This window comes from Martes martes, assembly GCF_963455335.1.
Source record: "Martes martes genome assembly, chromosome: 14".
In the NCBI taxonomy this organism is placed as follows: Eukaryota; Metazoa; Chordata; class Mammalia; order Carnivora; family Mustelidae; genus Martes; species Martes martes.
This window is the reverse complement of record NC_137902.1, coordinates 18,845,380-18,868,722: the sequence shown is the minus strand read 5'-3', so window position 1 is coordinate 18,868,722 and position 23,343 is coordinate 18,845,380. Positions and strand designations below refer to the sequence as shown.

Here is a 23,343-nt window from a genome sequence, read left to right as displayed (position 1 = left end):
AAATGAGATGTACTGTAGGTACAAACGCATCCAGATTTTGAGACTTAGGATGAATGAAATACCTCATTAAGTTTTTATATTGACTCTGTTCAAAATCTATAACAGATCTAGTAGATTAAATCAAATATATTAAAATTAATTTCACCTTTTTTTTTTAATATGGATACTAGGAACTTTAAAATTACTTGTTTGGCCTGCGTTATATTTCTGTGAGACAGCATGACTCACAGACATGATGCCTCTGGCCAGAACTGCCTTAATATAAAGGATTTGTAGTTCTTCAATACTTGGATGGGCCTAAGACAGACCTTTGCCATAAATTCTTCCTGAATCAAATAGTTCAAGTCAGACTAGTGTATTAATTTCAACTTCTACTTAGACCAGCTCTGTTACTTTGGGGAAGTAGGTTATTTGCTCTGACCTTCAGTTTTCTCAGGTTGTGTAAAACTGGGGTATAAATGCCCTCTCTATAGGTTTATCAGTAGGATTAAATGAGATTATAGTATATGTGTGTCATGCCCGTAGCACTTACTTTGTATGTAACAAATGAAAATGTGCTAATGTTGTTAATTCTGATTATGTCAGTCAGTGGACCATTAATTGAAAATTTGATTGCTGCTGTGATAGTGGAAGTTACATTGGTTACTACTGAGATGCCAGAGAATTTAGAAGGAGAATTAGTACACAGTGGAAAACAATTTTGAAGTCACCACATTGTGTACTCAGGTTTTGTATCTTTTGTATTTTGGTTTTCTTAAAGTCAGATTAGTGGTGGTTATGGAACCCTAAAACCTGAGCAAATACGGGGCACCTAGATGGCTTAGTCGGTTAAGTGGCCAACTTTTGATTTCAGCTCAGGTCATGATCTCAGGGTCCTAGGATTGAGCTCCACATTGGGCTCTAAGCTAGTGGGGACTCTGCTTGAGGATATCTCTCCCTTTTCCATCCTGCACCCCCTACTAGCGTGTGCACTTTCTTTCTCTCAAATGAATCTTTAAAAAAAAAAAAAAAAAAGAGACTAGGTAAATATGAACAGCAAAATACAAAAGAGTAGTTGATGGAAACATGGGTTAAAAATTATAAGATCTAATAGATAAAATATACCTAGATATGTTCTGCTGCAGTCATACAAACATATTTGAAAGGATATTAAAATAGCTGAAACTCAGTTGTGGGAAATATGTTGAAATTGAATACTTTAGTACTCCAAGTGATAGTTTAAAGCATTTTATTGTAATTTGAAGTCCTTTATCATCTGGGTGAGTTCAGTGGTTTTCCGTAATTATAGAATAATGAGAGCAGTATGTTACAAGTAGATGTTTAATGTTTTCTTCAACTGTCTGCTCTTACTTGAAATTACATCTGACTTGTCTGATCTGTGGCTTTTTTTTTTCTCCTTCCTCTTACTCTTCCGCTTTTCTCTCTTTATGAGCATTCCCATGTACTGTCTCTTTAGCTGTCACTACTCTGCTCTGCTCTAGCTCTGTATTTTCTACAGTTATAATCATCGGAGATTTAAATATGGATTTGAATCCTGGCCACAGTCCATTTTAGATAATGTAATTTTTCCATGAAACATTTCTCTCTGTAAATTGAGGATATACAGCTTCATTACAGAGCTTTTTGAAGATAAAGATAAAGACCATGTATGTAAAGTGCCTAGCACAGAACCTGGTATCTAGTAGTAACAACAATGATAGTAATGACAAAGGAAGTTGCACTCCTGCTATGACAGCTACTGCTACTAGTAGTTGTAGTAGTTTAGTTATGATGATGATGTGATGATGTCTCAAACTCACCCTCTAACTTCCTGTCTTAGTCTAAAAACTTTTTAAGACTACATTTTTAAGACTACATTTCATGCTGCTTCTGTTTAAAAGCTCTTCATTTTTTGAGTGTTGCTTTCTTATTTACCCCCAAATTATTAACCCTTGATTTTTCAGTTAGTGAATGAATTATTGTAACATTTTCTTCGCTGGTCTTCCATTTTATACTTTCTTTTTTTCCTAATATATTCTGTATTTCTTTGCTAAACTAATCCCTTCATTACTACCTGTGATACCAAACCTAAGCTCTGACCCTTTGAATGTGGGAGTGGTCAGCAGTTACTCTGATGATGTAAGCAGGGGCAAGATCATGAAGGCTCTTAAGTTACAAGGTAATAAGTTTTAAACTTTATTTTGACCCAATGGGAATACCTTCAAAGGATTTTCAGTGGAGGCATGTTTTAGAAAATCAGTTTTCATGCAGTTTGGAGAATGGTTTGAAGGTTGAAGGCACAAAGACTATTTAGGAGACTAATGATGTAATTGGACTCTACTTAATGTTTGTTTTTTGATTACCACAATGTTCTTAACTTTTAGACTTTTTGTCAAGAATTACAAAGATTTCAACACATCTCTTTCTTACAGGTTGGTTTAATAAATTTTCAGTTTCAACATATTATCTTAAAACAAGTTAAAGCCTATACACATAGACTTGACACAGTTTAATTACATGTAGGAAATGTAAAACCATTTGAGGGATTCATTTCTGACTTGAGTTAGCTATAATGAACAAATCTGTGGCCCAAGGGTAGCTAATTCAGTAGTTTACTGACTTAGGAAGTTTTACGAGCAAAGCCAGCTGTATTCATGCCATTGGTCTCCACAGACATTTGAGTTGATAGTATGAATTATGCTCTGTTGGGTGCTGAGGGTACAGAGAAGTACAGATAAAGGCATGGTTCCTCTTTTGAGGCTTATGACTTACTTGGAAAAGCAAGACTGCTACATAAATTAGAAATAACAAAGCTGTTTGTTTCTTATGTGGTAAATGAACTGTGTGTGGGCATTAGTAGTATTGTGGCTAGAATTGTTAGAAAAGTTTTTATGGAGGAAATAAAACTTGAGTGTATCCTAAAGGATACAATGGGACCATTGGAAACTCCAAATGTGTTGCTGTCTTTCAGGGAATAATGTATAAATCTTACATAGTCTGGAAGATTGTCAGAAGGTGATATGTAATATGAGTCATTTGGAGAAGTGAATTAGAGCTTTGAGAGCAAGCTTTATCCCCCTCCCCCCGAGGCTTTACCTTTGAAAGCAGTGAATCCTTAGCAGTTAAGCTCAGTAATCATATGTGATCATTTATTTGCCAAATACCTTTCAGGCTCTTTGGATTAGTAATATTTCTTAGGTGTCTATAATTAATTAATGAGTTTTCTGGCAAGTTATTTAAACACTATCAGCCTTAGTTTCCTTATCTGTATTAATGATCTTTTATGTAGTAAATAGCTCTCAAATTTGTGGGTAAATGACAATACATCCAGCACAGTGCCAGATAAATAATAGTAGGAATTCTGTAAATATTAGTTTATCTTTCTTCTGTTCAAGATTGTTAGTATTATCTTACTATTTCCAATTGCTTAACTCTCTTCGCTCGCAAAAGTCTAAAGGTTTCGTCTGTGGTTGTATATTAACATAGATTTTATTTTCTAAACATAGATAACGTGCTTTCATTAAACTTTGCTCATCAAAATTAACTTAGTTTACTTTCTGTGATAATATGATAAGTAATTCTGTTTTGTTGTCATTTATTAGATGAAATCATATAAATTGTCAATATGTCACTGTTACCTAAAAAAACAGTAATTTCATGTGATTCATCCTAATATAACTTATGATGATAACTGGTATAACATAAAGTACTTATGTAGAATTTTCTTTCTTCATTTTCCTCTTTAAGATCCTGATAATTTAAGTGACTCTCTCTTTTCTGGTGATGAAGAAAATACTGGGACTGAAGAAATAAAAAATGAGATAAATGGAAATTGGATTTCAGCATCCTCCATTAATGAAGCTAGAATTAATGCCAAGGCAAAAAGGCGCCTGAGGAAAAACTCATCCCGGGACTCTGGCAGAGGCGATTCAGTCAGTGATAATGGAAGTGAAGCCCTTAGAAGTGGAGTTACTGTACCAACCAGTCCAAAGGGAAGGTTGCTAGATAGGCGATCCAGATCTGGCAAAGGAAGGGGACTACCAAAGAAAGGTTGGTGTATTCCAAGTACAAAGAAGCAAATAGAATACAATATGGCCTGATACCTAAACTATGGTTTCCTTGTTCTAGGAACGTGAGAAATTTAAACACTGATAATGTAAGATTTTATGATTTGTATATGTATTTGCAAAGTAATAGTCTGAGGACCATCCCACTTTTTCTTTAAGTTGAACTTTTTTTCTGGAGGAGATTGTTTTCTTGAGCAGAACTTTATTATTTTCAGCAGAATACACATGAATTTTTTGCACAGTTGTGAATTGTGCACGTATTCTCTAACTTTGCTTGAAAGTAGGGTCAGAAATTCATCCTACCTGGGGGACCTAGCTGGCTCAGTCAGTGGAGTATGTCACTCTTGATCTTGCAGTCATGAGTTTGAGCCCCATATGGCAGGTAGAGATTACTTAATAAATAAAAGTTAAAAACAATGCATTATATGTATTATCTAATGAATGTAATTACGTCCTTTGTTAAAAATATAGGATAAATATATATTGGATTGGTAATAAGTGGATCAGAATTTTAATGATTTCATAGATGGTTCCGAGTTTATGCATTCTTTTTTTGTTTCTTTCTTTCCATTCATTCATTCATTCATTCAGTTTAATTACAAGATTTTATTTTTTAAGTAATCTCTATACCTAACATGGGGCTAAAACTTGCAACCCTGAGATCAAGAGTTGCATGCTTTACCAAGTGAGCCAGTGAGGAGCCCCCCAAGTACTCCTCAGTTCTTTCTTGGATACTGGAGTGGAATGATCCTTTTTTTTTTTAAGATTATAGTTATTTATTTTGAGAGAGAGCATGAGTAGGGGGAGGGGCAGAGGGAGAAAGAATCCTTGAGCAGACTCCCTGCTCAGTGAGGACCTGGATGTCCCAGGACCCCAGGATCATGACCTGACCGAAGGCAGACACTTAACCGAGGCACCCCAGGAATGGTCTATTTTTTCACTGCTATATCCAGTGCCTGGAGTAATGACTAGCAGTTGTAGATACTTAAGTATTTGTTGATAAGGAATGTTAGCTTTGGTCTGTGGTAGGATTTTGATATAATTTGAAGATTTAACAGCTTCTGAATGGTGTGAACTTCAATTTACAGCTTAGGATTCTTGTTAAATGTTTTTGTGGTCAGTCAAAAACTGTTATTTTGTTGAATGGCTTTATAACCATTGGTTACATCAAAATCAGTCCTAATAATCAGATTCTGCTTTGCTCTAGCCTTGATAGAAAAAAAACCCTCAAAAAAATTGGTGATACTGAGGAATTCCTTAAAAATAATGTAATGTATTAAGCATTATAAAAATATTTCAGTAAGTTTATGTAGGAAAACCACTTCGAAAGTTGGAATTGTTAAACTTCAGCTGGTTAGTTTGTAAATAGAGGTACAGAGAAATAATGATCAGTGCAGGTAATGCTTAAATAGCTTAGTTATTTGTAGCATATTGCCAGTTGTCAAGTATAGTGTGTACTATTCTATTTAAAGGGTATTTGACTTTGAAACACTTAGAGTGGAAACTGTGTTTCTTTGTTAAGTAATTTCTCCCTTACTGATTTTCCTATGCCACATCTTACTGGCTCAAAATACATCTTTTTGTTTTGGTATGAAATGTCAAATAAAATTTAGAGCTCAGCTACATTATCACACCCCTTGGAGTCTGATACACATATTTTTCTGATCTTGTTTTGTTTCTGCTTTCATTTTAAAGCATCTGCCTTTTTAGTTTTAACTTTATAAGCTATTTCAACTTGGTGTTTTAGAAATAGGTTGTAAAATATATAATATCTAATCACTACTGAAAAAGCAGTGATCCAAAAAAAAAAAAAAATGAGGTTTAAAGTATAATTCAACTGGAGAAAAAACTGGCATAGAAATTAAAAGCAGTTTTTAAACTTATTTAATTAATATCTGAATATCTAGAATTCAATTAAAATTTATGAACTGAATTTTGTGTTCTTTCTCAATTCTAAACTTTTTCAGGTGGTGCAGGAGGCAAAGGTGTCTGGGGTACACCTGGACAGGTATATGATGTGGAGGAGGTAGATGTGAAAGATCCTAACTATGATGATGACCAGGTATCAGTGTTTTACTTTATTTTTTTAGTGTGTAGTTTTTTTGACTTCTTGCCTGTAGTTTACTCACACATTTGTCAAATTATACATTCTATATCTATACTCTGTGCCTGTCAAATCATGTATATATGATTTATAGCGTGTGTGTGTATAGATAAACACATAACGTGTGTGTATGTATATACACACATTAGTATCTATGTTTAAATCATACATATACTCAGTCCTTTTGGACTTTAAGGTAAATTTTGGATTAGGAAATCAAATTAACTGATAATGATACATGTGTAATTTTCATTTCATTTCCGAAATGAGTCAAAAATGGTCTTTACAGATTTAGGATGATTTAATTTTTTAATTTTTTTTTTTAGGTTTTTATTTGAGGCAGAGTCGGGGGCGGGGGGCAGAGGGAGAAGCCAATTCCCTGCTGAGCAGGGAGCCCAATGTGGTCTTGATCTCAAGCCCCTGGGATCATTACCTGAGCTAAAGGCAGATGCTTAACCAACTAAGCCACTGAGGTGCCCCAGGTTGACTGTTTTTTTTTTTAAATATTGATTTATGAGAGAGAGAGAGAGAGACACTGGGAAAGGAGCAGAGGTAGAGAATCTTCAAGCAGGCTCCCTGAGTGCAGAGCCCAATATGGGACTCAAACTCAAGACCTAGGAGATCATGACCTGAGCTGAAATCGAGTCAGATGCTTAACTGACTGAGCCACTTAGGCACACCCCTAAGTAGACTGTTTTTCAATAAATTCTTTTTTTTTTTTTAAAGATTTTATTTATTTATTTGACAGACAGAGATCACAAGCAGGCAGAGAGGCAGGCAGAGAGAGAGGGGGAAGCAGGTTCCCCGCTGAGCAGAGAGCCCGATGCGGGGCTCGATCCCAGAACGCTGAGACCATGACCTGAGCCGAAGGCAGAGGCTTAACCCACTGAGCCACCCAGGCGCCTCTGTTTTTCAATAAATTCTGTTAATATAGTTTCTACAGTAATGATAATTGAGAAGAATATATATTCTTTTGAACATCATTAGAATGTTACAGATATTAGGCTCCTTTTAAAATATTACTATTTAGGATGGTAACTCTGTGGTAAATTTTATTTTGGGAACATGACTATCTTTTTTCAATGTTAAGAATGTAAATTTTGGGGATGCCTGGGTGGCTCAGTTGGTTAGGCCACTGCCTTTGGCTCAGGTCATGATCCCAGGGTCCTGGGATCGAGTCCCACATGGGGCTCCTTGCTCAGTGGGGAGTCTGCTTCTTCCTCTGCCTCTGCCTGCTACTCTGCCTGCTTGTGCTCTCTCTCTCTCTGAGACAAATAAATAAATAAAATCTTAAAAAAAAAAAAAAGAATGTACATTTTGTTTTTCTTATGCTGTGCCTTTTATTCCCATGACTTACACATTCCGTAACTGGAAGCCTGTATCTCCTACTCCCCTTCACCAGTCTTGCCCCTCCCCTCTGGAAACTGTCAGTTTGTTCTCTGTGTTTACAGGTCTGATTCTTTTTTGTTTATTTGTTTTTGTTTTAGATTCCACATGAGTGAAATCATGTGGTATTTGTCTTCCTCAGTCTTATTTCACTTAGGTTCATTCCTGAGAATGTAAATTTTTAATAGATTTTATAGTGAACATATATATATTTATTTTTTAATGGAAAATTTTTAATTTATGTGAAAGTGGGATAGTGTAATGAACATGCTTGTCCCAGCTTTACCAACTTCAGGAATTAATAACTCATGGTCAGTCTTGTTTAATCCTGTACCTCCATTTATTTTTCCTTTTGTATCACCCTGCATGCACAACACCCCCCCCCCCCATTATTCTGAAACAAATCCTGGACATTATGACATATTTTTGCAAGAGATAACACATGGTGATGAGAATTTTAGACAGGAAATCATCAGGGTGTATGTTACATTGTTTTTATTCCATATGTTTGTATATACTTATCTATTTTAGCTAATTGTTGGACATGGAAATATTCCTGAGAACAGGAAAAAATGTAGGATTCAAATACTATAGAATCATTGCAAAATACTCTAATCTAAACATACAGTCTTTCAAGTGTATGTTAGAAACTAATCACAAGGTGCATATAACCACTTCTGGGTGTTTTTGCAGAGGACAAAGGGGATAGAAAATTGAGAATTGTCCTCCTTTTTTGAAATTTTAGTTGAATAATGCTTTTCCTTAGAGACTTTTTAATTTATTTTTTTTAATTTTTTAAAAAAATATTTTTATTTATTTATTTGAGAGTGAGAGAGAGAACATGAACAGGGAGGAGAGAGAGAGAAACAGACTTAATGCCTGATGTGGGACTCGATCCCAGGACCCTGGCTGGGATCATGACCTGAGCCGAAAGGCAGATGCTTAACCAACCGAGCCACCCAGGCACCCTCAGAGAATTTTTTAGTCACTATGACATTGATTCTTATTATATAGGGACTTCTGTTACCATATTAATCTTGAAGTCCATTTTTTAAATTTTATTTTTTAATCAGTACTTTGGGAGAGAACACAAGCCGGGGGGGATGGGGGGAACAAATTGAGAGGGAGAAGCCATCTCTCCATTGAGCAGGGAGCCAGATGTGGGGTTTGATTCCGAGGACCCCGAGGTCATGAGATCACGACCAGAGCTGAAGGTAGGCACACTCAACCGACTGAACCACCCAGGTACCACCGTCCATTTTTTTTTAAAAAGCGAAGTTTTAATGAGAATACTAGGTATGACCTATAGGAAGCCATCTTAAATCTTTTTGGTCAATGAAGGATTGGTTTTGTGAGAGAGATAAAAAATTAACAAAATATCAGGGGTTGGGAGCAAGTCATATTTGCTGTGGCTAATGGTTCTAATCTCTGTTATTTATTCAAATTTGTAAAAGAACAGTGACATAGATTCTGTTTTAGTATCAGTGATGAAAATGTAACATATCTTTTTCTTGCCCTGAATGAAGGTGGAATAAAAAATTGGTTGGAATATAAAGTCAGAATACAGTTAAAAACATAAAATTATATTTTATATTTAATTTTTAAGTTGGAATATAAAAGTATGTAATTTATATTTAAATTTTAAGTCAGAATATAAAATTAAAAATACAAAATTTTAGGGGCACCTGGGTGGCTTAGTCAGTTAAATGTCCAACTCTTGATTTCAGCTCAGGTCATGATCTCACGGTTGTGAGATCAAAGCCTGCATTAGGGTCTTGCTGGGCATGGAGCCTACTTAAGATTCATCTCTCTCTCTCTCCCCCTCTAACCGCTTCCCCCCGCCGACCCCATGCTCGCTTACTCTCTAAAGAAAAAAAAATAAAAAGTAAAAAAATAAAAACATTTCAGTTTATATGAATATTTTGTTCATTAATCTATAAACTCTTTCATCTCCTTTCCCTTCTAGGAGAACTGTGTTTATGAAACTGTAGTTTTGCCTTTGGATGAAACAGCATTTGAGAAGACTTTAACACCAATCATACAAGAATATTTTGAGCATGGAGATACTAATGAAGTTGCGGTAGGTTTAAAATTGCAAGTATGATTTATTTAATATAGGAAAGAAAACACTATTAAAAGCAGAACATCATATCCAAAGTGATCTTGGATCACTGAATTAAGTTTAAGCATTTTCTTTGGCATAACTGAATTTCCAAGACATGAATTAAAATTTCCATTTTAATACAGATTAGTTCTTTCCTATTTGGGATGTGATGAGGACTATATGCCATTTCTTTCCCTGAAAAATGGCACAGTAATATTTTAATAATTTTTGTAGTTATGTATTTTTGTAATTAAATTGTATAAAATTATAATAGTTTCTAGCATCTATGGATTTTCTCAAACCTCTTCAGGGATCTTGGTTAAAAATGTCTGATTTAGTTCTGTTTTTTTGACATTTATTTCCATGCTCAGGATTAAGATAAAATTTATCTTTGTGTTATGTCCAAGAAAGAGAACAAAGATATAAAGATTTGAATAAGAATGTATACAGAAACCAAGAGAACAAATGTGGTTTTTTTTTTTTTTTTAATTGCAACTCTTTAAAAGGCTTTTACAATATAGACTCTTATACTTCAGACTGGCTTTCTTGGTTTGTCTGATACCATGAGGTCTGATATCCTTAGATTTGTAGGACTTAAATATATATTTGTTCAGTGCATACCATGTGAAGGAATTTGTAATAGGTGATTCCTTTATGAAGCTCAGTCAGGGAAGTGATGTATATAATATGAAGCCTTCTATTGTAGAGGAAGAGCTTAAGTCCTGTAAGGGTAGACTGTTAAAATCCTATCTACCTAGCATGGGACTAGACGTATACTATGTATTTATTAACTGAGTAGTACACTATAAGCAGAGTGTTAGGGAAGCATAAAATAGAGAGTAATAGAAAAGATGATTCTGAGTTATATAAGAATGATTAGAAGTTTGACAGGGCAAGATGGTTGAAGAGTTTTCCAGAGAGAAGTATCTTGTTTAAAAGCAGTGAGTTAGGGGCATCTGGGTGGCTCAGTTGTTAAGCGTCTGCCTTGGGCTCAGGGATGAGCCCCACATGGGGCTCCTTACTTGGTGGGAAGCCTGCTTCTCCCTCTCCCACTCCCCCTGCCTGTGTTCCCTCTCTTGCTGTGTGTCTCTCTGTCAAATAAGTAAATCTTCCTTAAAATAAATAAATAAAAGCAATGAGTTGTTCAAGCATAGTCCAGGAAAGAGGAAGTTCAGTGGGAAGAGACTGCTAACAAGGACACTAGTTAGGTGGCTGTGAAAATGGTTCTGGCACCCTTTTAGTAGTATAACGTGGTTTAAGTACCCTGAGTATTTAAACCTGGCATCTTGTAAGTAAAAAGGAAGGCTCTCTAAGTAACTGAGTTAGAAGTTAGCTTGTAGGGTCAACTGACTATTCCACTTTCAACTTGGCCACTCCAGTTATGTCCTCAGTAAATATTTAATTTTGCTTTGGGTATGATGACAATACCTCCCTGAAAGGGTTGTTTTGAGTCTTAAATAAGATAATAAAAACTAAAGTGGCTGTTACAATGCTTGCTACATTATATACAGTAGTTAATAGGTATTAGCAGCTGCTATTATATTTTTAATAGGAAATTTCAACTTAATCCCAGCATTTAAAGAAATAATTCCACTTAAAAGCAATAAAGATCTCCTTTTAAACTTTATATGAACAGTATAAACTGTAGTGGGAAGAGAAAACTGAGGACAAGTAGAGTATAAACAATTTATGATAATGTAAAATGAATCTCACCAAAAATATTCACAGACGAATATTCCTAGAAATTAGGAACATCTGATAGGCTCAGTTGGAAGGGTACGTAACTCTTGATCTTGGGGTCCTGAGTTTGAGCCCCATGTTGGGTATAGAGATTACTTAAATAGAAAAAATTTAAAAAATTATGCAGGGTTAATTAATTCCTAACACCAAACTTATTTGCAGTGTGTAGTTTGTTTTAAGTGTAATTCACATTCTTCAGTTCAGTGATGTTCAGATAGTAAAAGCTTGACAGAGTTGATCAATATCTAATTTTATATGCACAGAAAGATGTGTTTATTCTATCCTACAAAATTTGACTGCTTTTCTTACATTTCCAAAGGGGAAAAAGGTAAGGATATATGGATAAAATCTTGAATTTTTGAAAATAAAGTTATATTGAATTAAAGGCAGTGACATATACTTTTTAGTTTTTTTTTTTTTTTAATAGGAAATGCTGAGAGATTTAAATCTTGGTGAAATGAAAAGTGGAGTACCAGTGTTGGCAGTGTCCTTGGCATTGGAGGGAAAGGCTAGTCATAGAGAAATGACATCTAAGCTTCTTTCTGACCTTTGTGGGACAGTAATGAGCACAAATGATGTAGAAAAATCATTTGACAAATTATTGAAGGATCTACCTGAATTGGCATTGGATACTCCTAGAGCACCACAGGTTTGTATGACTCTTCTTTTTATTCATTCTCTCCCCCACTACACTTCCAATTATAGACATAATACATGCTCCTAGGAAATTTTAGTAGATAAAGAGGACAAAATGGCCCATATTTTTTACCACACAAAAATAGCCCTCTGACATTTTAGTGTATTTTTGTCTAGCTGTTCTTCTTTTCTTTTTCTTTTTCAAATGTAGTTTTCATCATGCTGTAATTTTATATCCTGCTTTCCACCCATGCTCTGTATAATTTATAGGTCATTTTGTTTTTGCTGTCTGTTTATTTTCTGTTACATGTGGTTAAGCTGTTATATGAGCTAGGATTTTAAAAATATGTAGATTGTTGTAATTGAAGATTGAATTGGCTTAACTGATGTTTTCTGTTCCCTTTTGTAGTTTTGTGGGTAAACAATTAGAAAATTAATGATTTATGTTTCTGTTTAGATTTTGTCCTCAAAGCCTTATACTTTTATTAGATTTAATACATGCTGATACTATAATGTGACTTTCTGGTTTGAAATTGAAAATGTGTGAAATCATTGGTATTTACTTAACCAACTTTTAAATCAAGGTAGGAGCACTTAAAACGTTAATTTAGGAATAGAGTATAGGTAGTTTAATTCCTAAATGCTTTTTCTGTTACACTTTTCTTTGACAGACAGTAGTCTTTATAAGGTATTGAGCAATAATTCAGACATGGACTTTTTTTTCTTTTTATAGCAGTACTCTTATATTTAAGAAATGATTACTTAAATACATATTATGGAATTTTTGAAAAATAAAGGTCAAAAGGAAGCAAGGCCGGCAAAAATAACCACTTTTAACATTTTGGTGTTAAATCTATTTTACTTTCTATGGGTATATATCAATGTACGGTCTTTATATATCCTTGCATTTTAATGAATTACATTGTATATTCTATTTTATAAACTTGATTTTTCTTAAACCATAAAATGTAAACACATTTCCTAATGGCCACATAATGTACCATCTTACGTATCTATCCTTTATTCTTGGACACTAAAGTCGTTTCCAATTTTTTAAGAAATAATGCTATGAAAAGCAGTACTTTGCTGGTTCCGTCTGTGGAGCAGAAGACTCTTGGTCTCAGGGTCATGAGTTCAGGCCCCCACATTGGGTGTGGAGCCTGCTTTAACAATAACAACAACAAAAATAAGTAATGCTGTGATATACTTTCAGACAGAAATTTCTACACAAAGTTTTCTCCATATAATAAATTCTTTTAATCAGTTTTTGAGAACACCTAGTCCCATTTCTTTTGTTTGTTCTCTTGAATTTAGGCTATTGGCTTAACAAGTAATTTTGATGATACACTGTTTCAGGCAGTGTGCAAAGGTGTTGGGGGATTAGAATTGAGCAATGTGCCCTCGCCCATAGTACTCATCTTGAAGGGTAAGATGTGGGAGTGTATGCTGAGCATAACTAGCAGGTGCTAAGTAGATGTCTTTGAATATTCCTATATATCTTAGATACTGACTGTGTAGTTCAGCTGTTCTTCATCATTTATGTGTTTAGAAATTCTGTCCTGTGAAGGTTCATTTTAGATTTTTTTATATAGATTTTTTTTTCTTATTGTAGTTGGTGGGCCAGTTTATTGCTAGAGCTGTTGGAGATGGAATTTTATGTAATACCTATATTGATAGTTACAAAGGAACTGTAGATTGTGTACAGGCTAGGTAAGTAAATTAATTTTTCTACTTAGAATTTCGAAAGGGGAAAATTCTGCAGGATTTTATTGAAATGACATTTGAATTACTCAGACATTGTAGATCTCTGTCATTTGTGTTCATTCTCTGCTGCTAAAACAAAATTGAGAGATTGTGACATGCTGTAACAGGAAGAGACAGTACTATTATGTAGAAGTTGGGGATTTTAGCTAAACCATTAGCTACCTTTATGTCACACCACTCTTCTCTGGGCCTCAGTTTCCTTATTTATAAAACAGAAGGATTGGACTGAGAATGTTTAAGGTCTGTCCAAGTTTTCATTCAGGAATTGCATTCTGTAACTATTTAATACTCTAGTAAGATGGACAGTATTAACAAAAGAGCCCATTTTCAATTTTATTTTATATTTATCTGCTACAGCAATATTAGGAAATAATTTTTTTTTACTCTTGTTCTTTGGTATAATTAATTTTGAGCTAAATGTAATATTTGGGAGTCATCCTGTATGATTTTTATAACTTTCTGGAAATTTCGATTTGGTCTTAGCCATGTGTTAGGTTTTCTCAGGTGTAGGTGTTAATTTTCCTAGGACTACTCAGATCAGAGTGGAATGGTTTCCCTGGTGGGAATGCATAGATCTATAGAAGTTAAGTTTTATGTGGAATGTTTCTCTTCAGTATAGATGAATTATTTTGTAATAAGGTTAGATTTCTATTGACTAGAAAAGAAAATAAGAGTATGAGAATATTAACATGAAAAGCAAAACTTTTTTTTTTTTTTTTTTTGCTCCCAACTTTTAATTTTAAAAAGTAGTTTTTTAAAAGACTTTTGAATTTTAGGTTTCTTTTAGGTTACATGAAAGCTTTTAGGTCAGCCTCAATCATGTCCAAATTGTCAAAGTAATTTATTGTTGTTATTTTTTTTGGTAGAGCTGCTCTGGACAAGGCTACTGTACTCCTGAGTATGTCTAAAGGTGGAAAGCGCAAAGACAGTGTATGGGGTTCTGGAGGTGGGCAGCAGTCTGTTAATCACCTTGTTAAAGAGGTAACAACTACTGGTTATTGTCTTTAATTTAATTTACATGTATTTCTCTAGGGGAGTAAACTATACCCTCTAGCTGGTATTTTTGCAGACAAAAATTAAGTTCAGTCTTAAAGCTACAAATGGAAAATTGGATAACCTTTATATATTTGGCTTTATACTACGTGAATTATATAATTGTTATTAAATTTTTAAGGTTTCCCTAACTTAAAAATAAGACTGAGTTAAGTTAAAAGGGCTTTCGTAAGAAGGCTATGTTTGAACCTCAAAGGAATGCCTGAAGTCTTATATTGGTTTTTTAAATTTTTCAAAATACTGTGAAAATAAGACTTTCTGTCTTGTAGTTATTCAGTAAATGACTACATTTTTAAATGAGTAGCTTGAAACTGGATACTCTCAGATCATAAGTTATGAGTTATGAACACTAGAGTAGAACAGAGTGGTAGATTTTTCTAAGGAAGGTCACTACCTGTATGCATGTTTTAAAAGTAAAAATAATTGAGATGCCAGATTTATTCTCTGTGGATCTTTTTTTCTGGTAATAAAGTAATGTTCTATAACTGTAAGCCAGAAAAAGTATTTAATCTTACTTGCAGATTGTTAAGAAAATTAGAAGATTTATAGCTCATGTGCTTCTGATTTTTGAGTATAATTTTTTCATGTGACTATAGTTTCGATATTTAATCTTTTAATGATATGTGTACCTAGTTTGGGGTTTAAGGAGCTGAAAGTACAGATTTTTGACCAGTTTGCTTTTATATATCTTAAAGTAAGTAAGTTGGGGTTTGTAATGTCATGATTGCAACATCTGCTTTTAAAAATTATTTCAAGTTGGGAAGATTGAGCTGTAAACACAGTCAAGATACCAAGGCATTTTGGCAAGAAAATGACATAAAAGGCATCTAAGTGGGAAAGGAAGAAGTCAAACTATCTCTATTCCCAGATGACATGATCTATATACAGGAAGTCTGAATGAATCTACAAAAAAACAAAAAAAACAACTGTCAACTAATAAATGAATTCAGCAGGGTTGTAGGGTATAAGATCAATATACAGTGTTCAGTTCTAGTTCTGTACACCTAGCAATGAATGATATGAAGTGAAATTAGGAAACAGTTGCTTTTACAATAGAATAAAAAATATTAATATACTTAGGAATAAATAAAGAGAAGTTCAATTCTTATATACCAAAAACTGTAAAACAGTGTTGAAATAAATTAAGACTTAAATAAATAAAAAGCTATCCAGATACCCTATACTTATGGATTGAAAGATGTAAGATTGTTAAGATGGTTATACTGAGGGCACCTGGCTTTCTCAGTTGGAGGAACTTGCGATTCTTGATCTCAGGGTTGTGAGTCCGAGCCTCATGTTGGGGTAGAGATTACTTAAAAAAAACAAGACAAAACAAAAAGATGGTAATACTACCCTAAAATCATTATTTTGAGAAGCTGTCAAACTATTTTTATATGAATTATCTCAAGCAAAAAACAGTCAAGATAAAAATCGAAGTAAAACTGCCAATATGAGTTTCAGGGTTGCATTATTTGGATATTCATTTATTTTTACATGGAAGGATGAGTTGGACAAAGAGGACTTTTAGAAATGTATACATATGTTTATAATTTATCATTCTCAAAAAAATGCATAGAACCTAATGGGAAACATTTAAATACTTAAAGTTGCATAACAAAGTTACAAAACTCTAAATGATACAATCTATTAAATATATTAATTTACAATTATAAAGTAAAAACACTTCAAATGCCGTGCTTTAAATATTTACTTTCCTAAAGCAGGATAATAGGAATTATTCATTAGGATGTATTCTACTGATCAAATTTTACTTTACCTTTCATGAAAGTACATTACAGAAGTTGAAGTCAAAGATACTTAAATGAGATTATTTAATTCAGTCAGTCAATATTCATTGATTGTGTTCTAGGTGCAAAAGTGATTTTAAAAGGCAGTGTATAGGGAAGAACATTCTTGTCGAAGTTCTTGTGCTGGAAAACTTTTCCTCCTCCTCTCTGGAGCCATAGAGATTTATTTTATTTAAACAAGAAAGTCAAGTCTTGCTTCTTTAGCTACAACTAGAAACTGAATTACTGATGAATGTTTTAGATAATTGGTCTCAAATCCTTAGCTGTAGAGAAAAGAGAGAGTATATACATATTTTGCTCTGTCTCGTAAAGCTCTATTATCATCACTTATTTTTTGGCTGCCAGTGCACTATTAAGGTCATCCTGATGGAAGTGAAAGTTTGTGATACTTCATTAAAAATCCATCTTGAGACTTTCAGTCAGTGCCCTCTAGTGGTCTTTAACATGCCTTGTTTTACAGTGAACATGGAAGCATTATGGTCCCAACTCAGGCCCTGTACACCTTGAGTCTGTTCCTAGATCTTAGTGATTATTAAAACACACTAAAGTACTGCATTTTCTTTATGATTATGAACTACTTAAAAATTGAGGGTGTATTTTTTTTGTGTGTGAATAAGTCATACTTTTATTTTTCAGAAGTAAAAATGACAAGGGGCAACTTGCCTTTGGAAAAGGCATTAAAGAATATCAGGGTAATAAGCTATCTGTCTCATAGAGACAGTATCTAAGACTCAGTTATCGCACAGTTCTCAAAGTCCAATTAAATAATATGCTTTTAAGTAAAACAACAAAACAAAATAAAACAGTTACACAGAATCCACGAGGTGGTATTTGAAGAAGAAAAAGGAAAATCTGGAAATTCACATATTGAGAGTGCTCTATTGAAATCAAGGAAGCCCAAATCCCAATGCAGGGTGTCCAAGGTAAAATCATTCTGCTCCCAACCATCCGAGGAAAAGAGACGGTGCAACTGCCACCTTATATAAATAGCCATTTCTGGGGTTCCTTTTCCTCTTTCCCATCTGCTGGCTAAGTGGAAAGGACTACATTTTGGCAAGATACAGGCTTGAGGAAACCAACTTCATTTCCAGTAAAACGTGTTTCACTGCCACCAAAATCCTTACAAGTTATGTTGGGTGCTGCAAAACAAGGAACATGAGCTGTGTAGTTCGTACAGTTAACTGGTTCTTGTGTAGCATCATTTATTTTTGGATCTTTACAAATATATTGTCCCAGTTTGAGGTTCTTGCACTTAAGTGTCTCCTCCATACTGGTGGTGGCGATGGCAGCAGCTCTCCAAGGTCCTGTGGTGACTGACACAAACCAAAGGACATACAGGAGCTGGGTGGCCACAGTCTTTGGAGCAGCTGGCCCAGAGGGCCAGGTGGCTGCCATCAGGGGTTTACTTTTTAATTATTAAAAAAAGTTGTCATGATAGTGTTGTCTCGAGTCTATATGTTCTTACACAGCTATTTGTGACCTGCTTTGAGAATAAGTATAGACAACATATAACTATAGACAAAAAGCACATTTTTTTTTTAAAAATTAGGAATTCTGGGGGCACCTTGGTTGCTCAGTCAGTTAAGCATCAGACTCTTGGTTTTGGCCCAGGTCCTGGTCTGGCAGTTGTGGGATGGACCCCCACCTCAGGCTCTGTGCTTGGTTGGTGTGGAGTCTGCTTCAGAATCTTCCTCCCTCTCCCTCCCCCTCTGTGCACACATGTGTGCTCTTTCTAAAAATGAATGAATAAAATCTTTAAGAAGCAAATAAAAACTAAGAATTCTAACATATCTCAATTTTTAAATTTAATAGATTGATATGCTGCTGAAAGAGTATTTACTCTCTGGAGACATATCTGAAGCTGAACATTGCCTTAAGGAACTGGAAGTACCTCATTTTCACCATGAGCTTGTATATGAAGTAAGATTACTTTGACATTCCACAGAGAATTATTAAGTGTTCCTTTTTGCACTACAGTGACTTAATGCTTCTTTAATAGCATATCTTTTTTTTTTTAATTTTAATATTAAGGGCATAAGTTCTTAATTTCTTATAGTGATTATAATTACATGTCAGACAAAAGGAATCTGATATATTTTAGGAGCAGTTTCTTTATATGAATTAATGACCAAACATTCATTCATTCATTCAATTTTTAGGCCATTGTAATGGTTTTAGAGTCAACTGGAGAAAGTACATTTAAGATGATTTTGGATTTATTAAAATCTCTTTGGAAATCTTCTACCATTACTCTAGACCAAATGAAAAGAGTAAGTATAACATTATTTTAAATAATTTTTAGGCTTAAATATATAATACCTTAAATGTATAATGATTGAATAAAGATTATGAATTGTCGATGAAATGTTCTTTTAGGTATGTTTAATAATACTGTGCCTGTAGTTGTTTCTTTTTGTTTTTTTTAAATAGTTGTGATTATGTTTGGACCCCTTGTAGCCATTTCTTGAAAGTAACTCTTCAGTGGGTTTTTTAAAGATGTGATTGTTCTTCTTCAAGAGTTCTGCTTTTAAGATATGAGAGATTCTGTTTTATATCTAGAAACAACATGAACATGATCTTTTAACAAATACACTTTAATTTATTCCTGTTTAAAATATTAGTGAAGTTCTTACTTATCTTGTACTTTTTTTTACAATATTTTATTTATTTATTTGACAGAAACACAGTGAGGGAGGGAACACAGGCAGGGGCAGAGAGAGAGGAAGAAACAGGCTTCCTGCCTGTATGGGGCTCAATCCCAGGACCCTGGGATCACGACCTGAGCCCAAGGCAGATGCTTAATGACTGAGTCACCCAGGCGCCTCTTGCCTTGTATTTTTAAAAAAGTGTAATAAATGTATATAGAGAAGTAGATGAAGAAATGTGTCCGATGTCTGATATCTGCCTAAACTCTCTTGAGAGAACAATTTTAGAGAAAACATTCTATAACAAACATACCTGCTGTCTATACTTTTCAAGGATCAGATCTGACTTCAGTCTAATTTTGTGAAGAGTTAAGGCCTTAAATGTAGCTTGATGACAGTGATAGGTTGTATGGCATTATGTATTTCATATGGGCTAACATTCTGTATATAATTTTGTTTTAGGGTTATGAGAGAATTTACAATGAAATTCCAGACATTAATCTGGATGTTCCACATTCATACTCCGTGCTTGAGCGATTTGTAGAAGAATGTTTTCAGGCTGGAATAATTTCCAAACAACTCAGAGATCTTTGTCCTTCGAGGTACTTTATTACTTTTTTCACATAAGATACTGGCTAATTGCTTGGAAGGCTAAGCTAATTTTCTGTCATTCCAGAAGAATTCTGGAATTCTGTCAGAAAAATAACATCTCCCCTAAAGCTACTTAAGAGTGAAAATCATCTGTTTTGAGTTTATGGAAAAACAGAGGTGGAACTTATTTTGCCCCCTTGTAAATCTATACATGCCTACTTCATGAAGCCCTTGTTCACTGGAAGGAAACTAACTTTGTGTAGTAGTTCTGTGTACCAGGCTCTGTTTTATGTACTTGAAATATTATTTTAGAGTAGATATTAACACCAGTAAGATAAGAAAATTGAGGTTTAAGGAAGTGTGTGGTATACCGTTCCTAAAGTCACACATAATAGAGTCCAAGGATGAATCCAGGCCTTTCCTGGCTCAAAGATCTGGGCTCATTCCTGTACTCCATGTAGCTTCCTTTTTCTCCTTCATGGAATGGAGAATTAAGTCTAATTGAATCTTACCTCATTGTAAAGTGGATGTGTATGATTCTTTGGAGATAATATATTTGTACTACTGGGATCTAACTCTTTAGGAGTTGATGAGGTTTTTTGTGGTTAAAATAAAGCTTATAATGAAGATTATAAATAGGTATAAATGTTAGTAATAGATAAATTTGTGTATGTCTGCTTTATATACATTTTAAGTCTAAGTAATTTTTAATCCGAAAAAATTGCAAAGCTTTGCCTATTTTTATTGAAGTTGATTGTGAGAAATCTCAGAAAAAATAGTTGCTGGTAGTGTCTCTCTGGAAAGTTTAAAAGCCATTGATAGAGGAGGAGGAAGATAGGGTTTAATGACTTTGATAAAAATGTTTGAAAATATAGATCTCTAAAAATATATATATAGACCTTTGCTTGGTGATGGCATCATTCATGTGCCAAGTGGTATACACCAGTAAATACTGCCAACTTTGGTAAGGGTTCTTACTTACTGCTTTGTTCCCCATCTCAGTCTCCTGATAATATAGTCTGAAGCCTTTATATGCAGGAAAATGTAGCTGATTTCCACTTAGACTTAATATGAAAAGGCACTAGCTTTTAAAATTTTTCAGCTTCTGTTCAGAAATCTAACTGGTTATTTCTCTTGTGGCTTTACTCTCAAGGATCAGTTGAGGAGATACCTAAAAGTACTTTGTTTGCCATTGAAGTGACTTTTTATCCTCTACCCATTAGCTTATTTGGGTGAAGTGCACATTTGTGTGAGGTCTTGAGTGCTTGTGCATGTTAGTCAGAGAAAGATGGCTAATCCTGAGCAAACTCTGTTTCCACTTACTGCTTTAGGCTGCTGGTCAGCTATTCCTCCTGGGTTGAAGCAAGGTGTCTTGAGTTTGAAATAGTAGGAATTCCAAAATGGAGCATAGACTGGAATTAATTGGATTCTGATTTGTTTTTCCATGTACAGGTTATGGCTTTTCTACATTTGAGAAGAAACTTAAAAAATTTTTTAAAAATGGACATTTTCATAGGTTCTGTAGCTCCAGTTTGCATAATTCCAAATTATGTTAGTGTTTCTTTGGCTCACTGTTCAGTTTTCAAATAATACTAATAACATAGTAGGAGTAAATATTAAAATTCTAAATAGCATGTTTGCTTTATATTTTAACTTTTCAACATGACTCCATTTGGACAATGAACTTACTTCAATACTTAAGCTTTTATTTAACTAAAAACTGCTTAGATGAGCAGTTCATTTGAGTGGTTATATGCTAGGGTATATAGCAGGGAAAGCGTCTTTCTCAAAAGAATTAGAGGTGTGCTCACTTTTTTTTTTTTTTTTGAAGAGTAAAACCCTTCAAAACCTAATGACTAGCCAAAAGAACCCAAGGCTTTTTTGATTTTGATATATAGTCAGAATTGGTATCTATTTTCATGTTTGTGTTCTTTTCATTACAGGGGCAGAAAACGTTTCGTAAGTGAAGGAGATGGAGGTCGTCTTAAACCAGAGAGCTACTGAATATAAGAACTCTTACAGTCTTAGATGTTATTAAAAAAATATAAATATATCTGAATTGTAAGAGTTGTTAGCACAGGTTTTTTGTTTTTTTTTTTTTTGAAGCACTTGTACAAGGCATTTCTGAAATTTTATAAACTTACAATTTAAAGGGGAATTTTTAAGGAAGTGTTTTCCTTTTTATCTTTTCTTCTTCTTCTTCTTTTTTTTTTTTGAGGGTGTAAAGGAGGGACAGAAGAGTAACCACTTCTTAAGTGGAATATTCTCATAAGCTACCTTTTGTAAGTGCCATGTTTATGACCTAATCATTCCAAGTTTTGCATTGATGTCTGACTGCCACTCCTTTCTTTCAAGGACAGTGTTTTTGTAGTAAAATCACTGGTTTATACAAAGCTTTATTTAGGGGGTGAAGTTAAGCTGCTAAAACCCCATGTTGGCTGCTGCTGTTGGAATACTGTGCTTTGGGAGTAAAAAAAAGTTATTTGTCTTAAAGAATTTTAAGAAAATGAGTTAGTCATAAGACTTATTCATTTTTCCAGGGAACATATTGATTGGTCTTAAAGACTAGACAGTTAAATAAATGGTGGCTGGAACATCTATTTTTCTACAAAACTGGAAAAATGAACCCGGTTCTAAAAGAATGTATGACAAAATAAAACATGTGAAGCAGTGTTGATTCTTTATTGGGAGTACCTATATCTTAGGTCTTTTTAAAAACTTATTTTACACAGCAAATTTTAAATCCTATAAGAGAGTGTATTTGAACCTAGTGAATTTAACTTTGTTCTTTGCAAACTTTTAAATCAAAAGTATAATAGTAAATTCTTTTAATACTATCTGTGGGAAATGCATACATACTTGCTTTTTTGATCTTCTTTAAAGCCCAGTGAAATTTCTAAAATATAATACCTTCATCGTCCTTAAGTTCTGTTACCAGTGTTTGTGTTATAAAAAATTATTCTTCAGAAACTCAAAAGTTTACATTTATCCAGTGTCTAAGAAGATAGTAGCTACCAATAATAGTTCTCTAAAGAATGATCACATTTCTGACCTCTTTTGCAGAGCAAAACTCAGCAAGGCCTCAAGGATTGTGCTAACTTAAATTGTCTATTATTGATTGTAGCAACTAGCCAAGAATTACATTCAGATTTACAAATATATTCTTAGGAATATGCCCATTATAGGTTTAGGCAGTCTTTTAGCACTAAAACCCCAAATTTAATGTTCATATTTATCTCATGGGCTCTTTCAAGTCCATATTTTTTTTTCTATTTTTAGGGTTTTAATTGTGTTTGACACCTGGATGATAAAGGTAGCACAGTAATTTAGTCCTTAAAGTCAGTATCATTAAAAGCTCAGGGGACTACTTTATAAGTGAAGGTTTCTTAAAAATCAGATTTGTTTAAGAAATACAGTTTTGTCATTGCCAGGAGGACCAGTTGATCAGGCAAAATAGCCTTAAATA

At 34.0% G+C, this 23,343-nt stretch overlaps 1 protein-coding gene across 2 annotated transcripts in view; it reads left to right on the top strand.

Moving 5' to 3' along the window:
* The window catches only part of PDCD4 (programmed cell death 4), a 28,800-nt gene extending 6,086 nt beyond the window's left edge, over positions 1–22,714 (top strand). Inside the window, exons 3-13 of one of the 2 annotated variants that reach the window (XM_080822661.1) lie at positions 2,364–2,411; positions 3,727–4,029; positions 6,014–6,108; positions 9,503–9,616; positions 11,808–12,029; positions 13,629–13,726; positions 14,647–14,761; positions 18,454–18,561; positions 18,801–18,911; positions 19,749–19,888; positions 21,821–22,714. In XM_080822661.1, coding sequence (XP_080678787.1) covers positions 2,364–2,411; positions 3,727–4,029; positions 6,014–6,108; positions 9,503–9,616; positions 11,808–12,029; positions 13,629–13,726; positions 14,647–14,761; positions 18,454–18,561; positions 18,801–18,911; positions 19,749–19,888; positions 21,821–21,881 — 1,415 coding nt within the window. In that variant the 3' untranslated portion in view covers positions 21,882–22,714. The remainder of the gene's footprint in view (positions 1–2,363; positions 2,412–3,726; positions 4,030–6,013; positions 6,109–9,502; positions 9,617–11,807; positions 12,030–13,628; positions 13,727–14,646; positions 14,762–18,453; positions 18,562–18,800; positions 18,912–19,748; positions 19,889–21,820) is intronic. The other variant, XM_080822662.1, reaches the window with a different exon arrangement.
* Positions 22,715–23,343: the final 629 nt, after the last annotated feature.